At 35.6% G+C, this 13320-nt stretch overlaps 1 protein-coding gene across 3 annotated transcripts in view; it reads right to left on the bottom strand.

Moving 5' to 3' along the window:
- The window catches only part of Exoc4 (exocyst complex component 4), a 691471-nt gene that overhangs the window by 489422 nt on the left and 188729 nt on the right, over positions 1–13320 (bottom strand). For all 3 annotated transcript variants that reach the window (XM_013021696.1, XM_013021697.1, XM_013021698.1), the window contains exon 8: positions 5114–5259. In XM_013021696.1, the coding sequence (XP_012877150.1) occupies positions 5114–5259 (146 nt within the window). The remainder of the gene's footprint in view (positions 1–5113; positions 5260–13320) is intronic.

The raw sequence follows: 13320 nt of genomic DNA, 5'->3' as shown, positions 1-13320 counted from the left end.
CTAGGTTTGTAATCTGCCACCTCACAAAAGATCTCAAAAATATCAACCTACACAATGTTCATTCATACGACTAGAATCTAGTTCAAATTGTCAGAAAGATCAGAGATAGACTCATGATACCCAAACACTCTCTAAAAGCTAAAACAATGAATGCAAATCGGTTTCATGAAGAAGCTTGCATATAACAAAAAAAGAACCGGTAAAATTATAGAAACGAACAGTAAATCCTTTGATGTACTAAGAGATTTCATTTCAAACCTGGGATTTTCAAAGGCAGGTTTACAGTCTGAGGAAAGGCGGAGTACGCCATAAAATCTTAAATACTAAGGAGTAAACAGGATAAAGCAAGAGCAACGGTCCAACGAGACAGGTCTCTGGCAACAGGAAAGGAATATAAGCATTTTCTTAATTATGTCCCTTTATCCATTCCTTGACAGGAAAGATGAATACCAAGATGAAGCTCTGTGTGTGAGGGAATTACTTGGGTTACCTGATCCCCTCTTTGAACCCTACCAAGAACTAAGAGGCATAAACAGTTGAAAGGAAGGCAAAGTGTGCAGTACTTCAAAAGTGCCACCTGCCAGTCAAGTGCAGAAAAGAAGCCACTGACCTCCTGAAAACATGCTGCCAACTATTGATTAGAGAGGGTAAAGAAAAAAGTCAAACAAAAATAGAGAAGCACACGTTGTACAAAAGCAGAGAACTTAAACACACTTAATTAACCTTGGCTAAGGGCAATTAAAGAGGGCAATAAAATCCTCCACAGATGTGATAAAAGCAGATTACAGCTCTCCAAAATTTTAATCCTTTATGACTTGATATATTTTCACTACTCAGGAATTCTTTTTATGTTTGTAACAAGTCACACATTGAGAAAATTTTATAGCAAAAGAGGCACTGGAGATCATTTGGTCTCACCTCCTTGTTTTATAGCCAAAGGCACCTAGGCTTGCTAACACAGGAGACTTATTCGGATAATCATGGCTCATGGAAAGTGGAACCAATATTAGAAAGAGGCAAATCTTCAGTGACCACCTAATTTTCTGTCAGAAAGGTTTTATTACTGCCCAGTAATAATAATGTGTAATAATTATTTAAGTTAATTTGTTCTTCTCCAACAAATTAGGGTTTGGAGTTTTTCCCAAAAATACAACTTCACAAGTACTGGCTGAATGTATTATATATGTGAACTCAAATCCAGAAAGGTCGAAAGTTAGACATGGTAATTGCAAGCATGAAATCTAAAAACTCGAAAACCTAATTTCAACAAAGACAAACAAAAAAATCCCAGACCTAAAAGTTTGTTTGTTCAATTTTTAAAATCCTGGGCCTAGAATGGATATGATGCAAAAAGGGGGCAGGGATCTTCAGTAAATGGTGCTGGCAAAATTGCTTAATCACTTGTAGAAAACTAAAGCTAGATCCTTATATATCACCCTGCACCAGAATCAACTCCAAATAAATCAAAGTCCTCGGAGTCAAAGCAGACACTCTAAAAACATTACAGGATGGAAAAGGAGAAACCCTAGGTCTCCTTGGCACAGGCTGAAATTTTCTTAATAGAGACCCAGAAACACAACAAATCAAAGAAAGGTTGGACAAATGGGATTGCAAGAAATTGCAGAGCTTCTGCATGGCAAAGGATATAGCTAGCAAGATCAATAGAAAGCCCATGCATTGGGAGAAGATCTTCACTAGCCATATAACAGACAAGGGTCTCATAACTAAAATATACCTGGAACTCAAAAAATTAAATTCCCTAACAAATCCTCAAAGAAACAACTGCCCAATAAATAAGTGGGCTAAAGACTTAAAGAGAAACTTCTCTGAAGAGGAAAGAAGGATGGCCAATAGACACATGAAGAAATGCTCAACCTCTCTAGCTATAAAAGAAATGCAAATCAAAACAACACTGAGATACCACCTCACCCCAATTAGAATGGCTATAATCAAGAACTCGAATAACAACAGATGCTGGGGAGGATGTGGACAAGCGGGAACCTTACTGCATTGTTGGTGGGAATATAAACTTGTTCAACCACTTTGGAAAGTAGTATGGAGGTTCCTCAAAAGACTCCACATGACCCAGCAATCCCACTTTGGGGCATTTACCCAAATGATCACAAACAAGACTATACTAATGCTAAAACTATACTAATAAACATGTTTATTAGTATATGTTTATTGCAGCATTATTTACCACAGCTAAGATGTGGAACCAACCCACATGCCCCTCAGTAGATGAATGGATCAAAAAAATTTGGTACATATACACAATGGAATTCTATGCCTCCATCAGAAAGAATGACATTGCCCTATGTTAGGAAATGGAAAGGCTTGGAAAAAAATTATATTAAGCGAAGTAAGCCAGGCCCAAAGAAACATAGGTCCCATGGTTTCCCTTATTTGCAATAACTAGTATATGACTGAGACAAGCAGAAAAGGTCAGTTAAGTTGATGTTAGGTGAAATAAACCCCAAGATAAGTATTCAAATGTTTTTTTTTCTTTCTTGCAATGTTTTCTAACATATTAATAAGATGATTTCTTTGTTGCTTTGTTTGTCCCTCTCCTTGGTATAACTCCTGCTTTCATTGTATTTGATATTGGTATAATTTGTGGAGGGGAAGGGAAAAAACAAATCATTTAGATAGGGATACAGGTGGACCCATTGCAACAATGAGATGTACAAGTCATTATGTCAAAAAATAAACTTTACAACTTTGGCGGGGAAGGGATGGGAAGGGAAAACAAAGGAGGAGACAACAAACAATGCTTGATAAGAAATGTACTCATTACCTTGCCCATGTAATTTTAACCCCTCCATATGGTATTTTCACATTTAAAAAAAAAGGGGGGGGGACAGGAAAGGAAAAGGGAAAAAGAAAGGGAAAGGGAATGTAGGGCCAAATCAGACACATCTGAGCCACTCTTAGTTGCCTCTATCCACTAGTTCTGCTTCCTTACTCCCTTGTGACTTGGCGATGTATTCAGAAAATGGGTCCCTCTCCTGCTGCAGAACTAGCAACAGAGAAGAACTTGCTTGCTATGTGACAACCAGGTGGTCTGCCTCCCCTTTCCAGGGACTGCTTTCATAGTATACCTAAGCTACAATCCTAGAACTTCAGGAGAACTGGGAGCAGGGATTCGCTAATGGCAAAAAAGATTGAAGACCAGATCATCAATAGTTATTAACAAAAATATACCAAGTAGCACAAATCACAGAAAGAGGCAAAAAAACCTTAACTGTGTATCAGTGAGTATAAGAAGCAAGTCTAAAAACGCTATATGTTATGTAGAGGCAACTAAGACTATATGATTTGCTATAGAACATTCTAGAAAATTCAAAATTTTGGAGATAATAAAAAGACTGGTGGTTCCCAGAGGTAAAGGAGGAGGGAAAGGAAGACTAGGCATGTAGTACAGAAGTTATTTAGGGCAGTGAAACTATTCTGATATTATGCATCTGACAAAACTCTTAGAAGTGTATAACACAATGAACCAATTAGGGTAAACCATAGACTTTAGTTAATAATGCTATACTAATACTGGCTCATTGATTTTTAACAAATACATTACGCTAAGGTAAGATGTTAATAGAAAAAGCTAGCGAAGGGTATAAAGGAAATCAAAGCACTTTCTGGTCCTTTATTCTGAATACCTAAAACTACTCTAAAGAATAAAGCCTATACATTCAAGAAAGAATCATTTCCTATTTCTATTTCCTTGGCATCATCTTTATTACAATGAAACTAATGTAAAAATCAGTCATCACAATAGAAAACACAGAGAAGGGAAGGGCTGGGCCTTTTGTATACTGTAGCACTGAAAAATGAAAATTCCACATTAGTGGAACTTCCCAATAGTATCATGTGTTCAATGTGTGGTTTGATGTTACTTGAAGCCTGAAGTATTTTAACTGCTTTGTGTCTACCTCATGAATAATACTCTTTAAAATTTTTTTATTCAATAAACAATATGGATTTCTTTCCAGGCAGGGACACTTAAAATCTCTTCTCCATTAAACCACAAAATAATTAACTGTTGAAACTTTCCTTAATTACTAAGAATACTATCAATCCAAGTTAACAACGAATATCAAAGGTAAGCAACCAAAAGATACAGAGCCACAGCTACTAAAAAAAGAACTAATTCAATCCACAGAGGTGATATTTCTGCTTATATTTATAAATATCATTTATTTAATATCTATTAATTCCTCAAGGTACAGAGGTCTGTACTTAAGACTTCAAGGATTTAAATCTTGCTTCTAACAGTGGTCAGCTATGTGACCTCATATAAGTTACTTAAATTCTTTTGAATCTTAATTCTCTATGTCAAATATTTGTATGTGTACAAAAGGATTAAAAATAGAACCTTTGGTTATAAGACTGCTCTAATGAAAAAATCAGATAATACATAAAAATGGTTTAATTTTTCATCTCCCACTTAGGAAAGACTTGATTAATTTATTAATTGCTATCACTGAAACTTGGCATAATCTAAATTATGTTTTACTGAGATTGAGAAAAACAACTAGTAATAGTGCCTTATAAACAGCAAGTCCACAATCAATTGTAGCTGCTGGCACTATCAAGGTTAACAGTCATATTTTGTAACTATTAGCCATTACCAACAGAGTTACACTCTGGGAGCATAGCCTGATAGGGCAAAGACAGTAATTTTAAAAAATCTTCCAGTTTATTCCTCTATTAAACATCTATAAACATACTGCAACTACTGCGTAGCTGGGGAGACTTGCATACCTTCATTAATAAAGGTTACTTCTTTGCACTTGGGGCTTTTCCAAGGCAAACATACTGTCTTTCATTTCATAGAAACCTCTTCAGAAACAACCAGAGAGTTTCATTTCCCTAATTTGATATGAAACTCCTCAGAAGCAACGTAATTATTAAGAGATCTGTTTTGGACAACATCAAAAGCAGCAACTTCACCTTAGAAAAAAAGTAAACAAAATTGAATATATATTTATTTTCTATAAATTACTTCAATCTCAGCTGAGGAAGTAATGATTGTCAATAAAGTAGAAAGTGATTCAACTTGGATCTAACACTTCTTGACACCTTGGTATGTTACTGGCAGAGTGATACTTACTTGAAAAGAGAATTTTTTGGCCTTTGAGGTTTCTTCTTGGCAAAAAAAGCTGCGAACTCTCGTCCAGTACTGGCGTAGCTTAGTTGAGCTGATGGTTCAGAGGCTGCACTTGTGTTTTTCATATCCAAATACTCAGTCAACAGCATCTGATAAACGAGATTAAAAGTTTTATATACACATCTACAATATGCTAAAACCTCTGCCTTAATACTCCTAAGAATACTGGCCTCTGGCTTTTCATTTTTGCAGTTGGAGACTAAAGCAAACATTTAGACATCTATGTTACCTAGTTCATGAGTAACAGGATGTGGTGGACATGTGAACTTGGCGATAAAGAGAATATTTTTTTATTTAGTGTCTATTATGAGCCAGATACTGTGAGGAGTTAAACAGTATTCTTATTTAATTCTCATTATGCAGTCTTAGCAGCAACACTCTAGAATTTCTTTGGAGCTTAATGAGTTTCAGGAAAGGCGCTGATCCATTTGGATGTATTATCTCATTTACTGAAGAAAAATTTATCTGATAAGTTCACCAATTATAAGAAAGAAAAAGATAGTGAGGTTCGGGAGCTATAAAGTGGTCCCTGGTGGACTGGTTCAAGTACACACTCTTACTCCTCAGTCAACCAGGGCAGTAACAAGCACCCTAACTAATCTGCCAGGGAAAGGTACAGAACGTGAGGTCAAACAAAGCAAAGAGCTCCAAATCTGCAAACACTTAAAAGAACTACTACTCATGTTGAGATTAGAAGAAAAAAAAACAACTTTTTAAAATCAAATCAACTACTGTAAACAGCTCCCACTTTTAAAACCAATTCACTTCAGAGCCAGAGAAATGGGGATATGGGATAGAACATGCTATTCGAGCATCTTAAGAGCTAATTTTTTAAATCCCCATTGTTATGAATGAAAATAGAATCAAAATAGAAATTACCGGGGTTCCAACAATTATTTAAGCTGGCACTAAGCAACCGAACTTATTTCTGTAATCACTAACTACATTTATAATTTTATGATACACAGATAGGCAAACAAAAGTACTGACATGAGTCAAAAGAAAGCATTTCAGAAACACAAAGTCATATTTATTCACTACTCTATTCATGTAGTTAATTTAATAAAAGGTTAAGTCTGATTTTAAGCACATTGTCAAAGGAATTTTTATGAAACATCTCATAAAAATGAGGTTGCAAGTTTTAAAAGTGAGCATGTCTATGTTATGAACACTGGTGATACATACCAGAAAATTTTGAAAACGTTACTGCAACCTCAAATATATTAAATCAACCAGCAGATGTCTTCAGGAGTCACACCTTGCCCATAAAAACAAACAACTTTTAGGTGGCTCTGTGGCTTAGTTGGCTAAAGCGCCTGTCTCGTAAAAACAAACAACTTTTGAAAGTGAAAGCCTGGAACAAAATCTACCAAGCAAATGCCCCCATAAACAGGCGTGAATTACAATCCTAATATCAGATAAAATACACTTCAAATTAAAATTAGTGCAAAGAGATAAAGAAGGTCGCTGTATACTAATTAGGGGATCTCTCCTCCAGGAGGATATTACAATTCTAAAAATATATTCGCCAAACAACAGAGCACACAAATTTATCCAAGAAACACTATTTTCCCTCAAATCTCACACAGACAAAATTAATTGTTGGGGACTTTAACACACCACTCTCTCCACTAGATATAGATCAATTCAGCAAAAACTCAACAGAGAAACCGCAGATCTGAACAACTGCATAGGTCAACTAGATTTAACAGACATCTACTGAATATTTCACCCAGCAGCATCAAAATACACGTTTTTCTCAGCAGCACATGGAACGTTTTTCAAAATAGACCATATTTTAGGTCACAAAGCAAACTTGTCCAAATTCAGAAACACTGAAGTTATACCATGCATTCTCTCAGACCACAAGGGAATAAACGTAGAATGCAACACCAAAATCCACCAAAGAAAGTCCTGTAACACATGGGGATGAACAACAAACTATTGAAATCAAGTGGGTCATGGAAGAGATTAGAAAGGAAATTCAAATGTTCATGACATTCAACAAAAATGAACACATAAATTATCCGCTCCTCTGGGACACAGCAAAGGCAGTGCTCAGAGGCAAGTTTATAGCTCTAAGTTCCTATATCAACAAATTGGAGAGATCTGAAACCAACAATTTAATGAGACATCTGAACCTCCTTGAAAAAGAGCATAAAGATAAACTCCAATACAGTAGACAGAAAGAAATAATTAAAATTAAATCAGAATTAAATGAATCAGAATCCAAAAAAAATTGAACAAATCAATAATACAAATAGTTGGTCCTTTGAAAAAATTAACAAAATTGACAGACCCTTAGCAAATCTTATCAGAAAAAGAAAAGAACAAACCCAAATAAATAAACTCAGGGATGAGAATGGAAACATCACCACAGAAACAACCAAGATTCAGAACACTATAAGGGAATACCTCTCAACCTTTATACTAGTAAGTTTGAGACCTTGGCAGAAATGGACGTTTTCCTAGTAAATATCAACAGGCCGAAACTAAACCAAGATGAATTAAACCATCTTAACAGGCCCATATCAAGTATTGAAATAGAAACAGCAATAAGAGACCTAGCATCTAAGAAAAGCCCAGGATCAGATGGCTTTACAGTGGAATTCTACAAGGCCTTCAAAGCAGAGCTCACACCAATACTCCTGCAACTCTGTAATGAAACTGAAAGAGAAAGTTCATTACCAAATTCATTATATGAAGCCATTATAACCCTCATCCCAAAACCAGACAGGGACTCATCAAAGAAAGAGAACTATAGACCCATTTCTTTGATGAATATTGATGCAAAACTTCTCAACAAAATTTTGGCCAATCTACTTCAATAACTCATCCAAAAAAAATCATATACCACAATGAAACATGATTCATATCAACAGATGCAAAGGTCATTCAATATACACAAATCAATTAATGTAATTCATCACATCAATAAGAGCAAGGATAAGAACCACATGCTTATCTCAATAGATGCAGAAAAAGCATTTGACAAGCTCTAACACCCCTTTATGATGAAGGTTCTGGAAAAATGAGGAATCCAGGGAAAATTCCTCAACACAATTTTGACAAACCTACAGCCAGCATTATACTTAATGGTGAAAAACTAAAGCCATTTCCTCTTACCTCAGGAACAAGGATGTCCACTCTCTCCACTTCTCTTCCATTTAGTATTAGACTGCCTAGCTACAGCAATAAGACAAGATGCAAACATAAAAGGGATCCAAATAGGAAAAGATGAAGTAAAACTCTCCCTCTTTGCAGATGACATGATCTTGTATTTAAAGAATCCCACGGACTCCACTCCCAAATTACTCAAACTGATTCAAAACTTTGGCAACATAGCAGGGTATAAAATTAACCCTCAAAAATCAATGGCTTTTCTGTATGCCAACAATGAGAAAAGCGTGGCTGAAATCAGGAAAGCAACTCCATTTGTAATAGCCCCACAAAAAATAAAATACATAGGAATTAACTTAACCAAAGAAGTGAAGGACCTCTATGATGAAAACTTTAAAAACCTGAAAAAGGAAATCAAAACAGAATTTAGAATGTGGACAAACCTCCTATGCTCCTGGATTGGAAGGATCAACATTGTGAAAATGGCAATACTATCTACAAATTCAATGCAATATCTATCAATATTCCAACCTCATTCTTCAAGGAAATAGAAGAGGCAATCCAAAAATTCATATGAAAAACAAAAGACCCTGAATAGCTAATACCAAATTTCAAACTCTACTACAAAGCCATAGTAATCAAAACAGCTTGGTACTGGCACAAGAACAGACCTCAGGACCAATGGAATAGAATTGAAAACCCAGAAATGAACCCATAGACCTACAGCCATCTAATCTTCAATAAGGGAGCTAAAAAAATAAAATGGAAGAAAGACAGTAAATGGTGCTGGCAAAATTGCTTAATCACTTGTAGAAAACTAAAGCTAGATCCTTATATATCACCCTGCACCAGAATCAACTCCAAATAAATCAAAGTCCTCGGAGTCAAAGCAGACACTCTAAAAACATTACAGGATGGAAAAGGAGAAACCCTAGGTCTCCTTGGCACAGGCTGAAATTTTCTTAATAGAGACCCAGAAACACAACAAATCAAAGAAAGGTTGGACAAATGGGATTGCAAGAAATTGCAGAGCTTCTGCATGGCAAAGGATATAGCTAGCAAGATCAATAGAAAGCCCATGCATTGGGAGAAGATCTTCACTAGCCATATAACAGACAAGGGTCTCATAACTAAAATATACCTGGAACTCAAAAAATTAAATTCCCTAACAAATCCTCAAAGAAACAACTGCCCAATAAATAAGTGGGCTAAAGACTTAAAGAGAAACTTCTCTGAAGAGGAAAGAAGGATGGCCAATAGACACATGAAGAAATGCTCAACCTCTCTAGCTATAAAAGAAATGCAAATCAAAACAACACTGAGATACCACCTCACCCCAATTAGAATGGCTAATAATCAAGAACTCTAATAACAACAGATGCTGGGGGGGATGTGGACAAGCGGGAACCTTACTGCATTGTTGGTGGGAGTGTAAACTTGTTCAACCACTTTGGAAAGTAGTATGGAGGTTCCTCAAAAGACTCCACATAGAGCTCCCCTATGACCCAGCAATCCCACTTTGGGGCATTTACCCAAATGATCACAAACAAGACTATACTAATGCTACCAGCCCAACTATGTTTATTGCAGTATTATTTACCATAGCTAAGATATGGAACCAACCCAGATGCCCTCAGTAGATGAATGGATCAAAAAAATGTGGTATATATACACAATGGAATTCTGTGCCTCCATCAGAAAGAATGACATTGCCCCATTTGTTAGGAAATGGAAAGACTTGGAAAAAATTATGTTAAGTGAAAGAAGCTAGGCCCAAAGAAATATAGGTCCCATGGTTTCCCTTATTTGCAATAACTATTATATGTCTGAGACAAACAGAAACTGTCAGACAAGTTGATGCTAGGTGAAATGAACCCCAAGATAAGGGTTCAAATGTTTTTTTCTTTCTTGCAATGTTTTCTAACATATTTATAAGATGATTTCTTTGTTGTTTGTATGTACCTCTCCCAGGGTATAAGCCTTGCTTTCACTGTATTTGATGTTGATAAAATTTGTGGAGGGGAAGGGAACCAACAAGCTGTTTAAATAGGGTTACAGGTGGGCCCATTACAACAATGAGATATACAAGACATTATGTCGAAAAACAAACTTTACAACTTTGGCGGTGTGGAGGGTTGTGGGGAGGGGTGACAGGGGGCTTTGGGGGTGGGGAGTCAAGAGGGGAAGGGATGGTATGGGGAAACCAAAAAGGAGGCAACAATGCTTGATAACAAATGTACCCACTATCTTGCCCATGTAATTGTAACCCCTCTGTATGGTATTTTCACAATATTAAAAAAAAAAATCAAACCAGTAGAGAAAATACAGTAGAAATGAACTAGATAGCCACAGAAAAATAGAATTGACAAGGGAGAAATTTAAAAGGTTGTAATCCTTACATGTTTTCCATGAACTAGGTACCTCTAATGCTTAACTCAATAATAAAGTGTTAGATTTTATACACTTTGGTTCCACAATATCTTTGTAACACATTTCTTTATTATAGTTTTTAAAAGTTTATTTTTGTTCCTTTATTACAGTATCAATGGACAGATCAGTGACATTCACAATTCCTAGTCACAATTACTGTTTTTGTAAAATCTTGGTATCTCATGAAAGCACTCCTGCTTTCCAAAATTTCACACATTTAATGACTTATAGTAAAGTAGAACTTAAACTTTCCTCCTAAACAAATCTAAGAATCAGAATGCTATAAGAGAGAAGTAGTAAGACGTGAAAAAGTCACCCCCCCAATTCCCAACATGAACAAAAACAACTTCTTTGGGATGCTATTCTTCTTTGGTGTGTTTGAAATACTGTAATTTCAAGAATTGTAAAGAATTTACGTTTTCTAAATGCAGATGGCCAGGAATCTGTGCTCTAGGCACAGTAAAAGGTTTTTTAATTGTTCATTCTCATTTAAAATTTTAGTTTAAAACATATATATCAGGGAATATATATACCTCTGCATATATGCATACATGTGTACATGTTTATATATAAATTCCCACTGTTATGAAAGAAAATAATAAATTCAAAACAGAAATCACCACTAGAGTTCCAAAAAAACAATATGTATGCACACACATACACTCAAATACAAACACACACAGATATATTACATTTAGATCAACATAAATGAAAAATATTAGTTGAGGCCGGTACAACAATTGAACTCAAGGCCTAGGTCCTGGCCCTTACATTTTTCATTCAAGGCTGGCACTCTACTACTAGAGCCTCAGCAACACTTTTGGCTTTTAAGTGGTTAATTACAGGTAAGAGTGTCATGAACTTTCCTGCCCAGGCTGGCTTTAAATCACAGTCCCCAGATCTCAGCCTTCTAAATAGCTAGGATTACAGATATAAGCCACCAGCGCCCAGCTCAAAATACTTATAAATAAATGAACATATGATTTATTATCCAATCTATGATAGTCTGTCATGCACAAACATTAAACCAAACAAAATATGAGACCTTGCTCATCAACTAGAACTGTCATGGGTAAACCATAATGTGTAATTATTCTTACAAGGAAAAATACATTATTCCTGATCTTCCTCAAGATCCAACTAGGAAACACTTCTTATAAGATCAGTTTCCCCTTCATAATTATAATCTTATGGCTAGGAGCAGAAAGGTTCAAAGGTAACTGAGTTACACATCTCAGCTTTAAGGATGCAAAAGAAAAAAGAAAAGAAAAAGAAAAATTCCAAGCAAGAAATATGGTCAGATGGGATGGAGACTATCTAAAGGAAAACCCAGAGAAGGGGAGATATAAAACCTGAGTAACATATCCCTCAAAATATCTCAATGATTCCTGAAATGTTTCAACAGAGAAAGTAAAATAATAGCAAGTTTATTTATTTTTTCAACATTTATCATCTCTATCTCAAAGATATTCTTTTTTTGGGGGGTAGGTGGGGTCCGGTCGTGGGGCCTGAATTCTGGGCCTGGGCACTGTCCCTCAGCTCTTCAGCTCAAGGCTAGCGCTCTACCACTTGAGCCACATGCCACTTCCGGCTTTTTTCTTTTTGCTTATGTGGTGCTGAGGAATCGAACCCAGGGCCTCAGGCATGCAAGGCAAGCACTCTACCACTGAGCCACCTTCCCAGCCCCAATAGTAGCAAGTTTAAATGAAGCCTTCTATCTAGTTACTAATCACTAGTAACTAGAGATTTTCTATAGAGTTACTATAAGTAGTAACTATGAGGTTTTCTCCTCATAGAGTTGCGAGAGAAAGCATGCTAACAAAAACATAAGTTATTGACATAACAGCCTACTAACTCCGAGGACTAAAATAAGGAAACCAAATAAATAAATAAATAAACATTTTGAAAATGGAATAGATTCCTGTTTAATTATACTTATTATCAATGGCAATTGTACCATTAAAGCCACTGTTAGTATGTTCTTGTGAATAGTCCATTACTTTGGTGCTCAAAGGAAAAAAAAAATTAAAAATACCACACACTAAAAAATTCCAAAAATACACCTGTATTTTCTGGTGCTGCATCAAAACACCTGAACAGCAAAGCCTAGATCAGAGTCATGTTTTGCTTTTATTTATATTCTTTTCTTCCAGAAGAGGAGCTCTTTAAAAGGAAATACAGTTTTAACTGCTTTCAAAACAATGTTTTTATTTACCTTAAATTAAACCTACATTTATTTAACATACAAAAAATGCAAAGTGTTGTGCAGAATATAAAAACAAAATTTTAAAGCATCCTTCCTTCAATATGTTTATCCAGCAAAAGTCACTTCTTTGTGATTATAAAAAAAGAGAAAGTTGCAAACCTATAGGATAAAGAAATAGCTACGAGTATTTATGGGAAGACAAGATTTAAAAACCACACAATGCACACGGGAACACAAATGATTGAGGGATAAATAAATAATGCAGGGAAAGTCAAGGCAAGGCATAAGGTAGTTATAAACAATAAAATGATAATGATGAGGATAATAATAATGAGGATAACAATAGAGATTTTAAGATGTTAAGGTTGTACAATTAGGAATAAGCCTGAGATTT

Source organism: Dipodomys ordii, unplaced genomic scaffold (genome assembly GCF_000151885.1).
Source record: "Dipodomys ordii isolate 6190 unplaced genomic scaffold, Dord_2.0 Scaffold56, whole genome shotgun sequence".
NCBI classification, from domain to species: domain Eukaryota; kingdom Metazoa; phylum Chordata; class Mammalia; order Rodentia; family Heteromyidae; genus Dipodomys; species Dipodomys ordii.
This window is presented reverse-complemented; position numbering and strand designations above follow the sequence as displayed.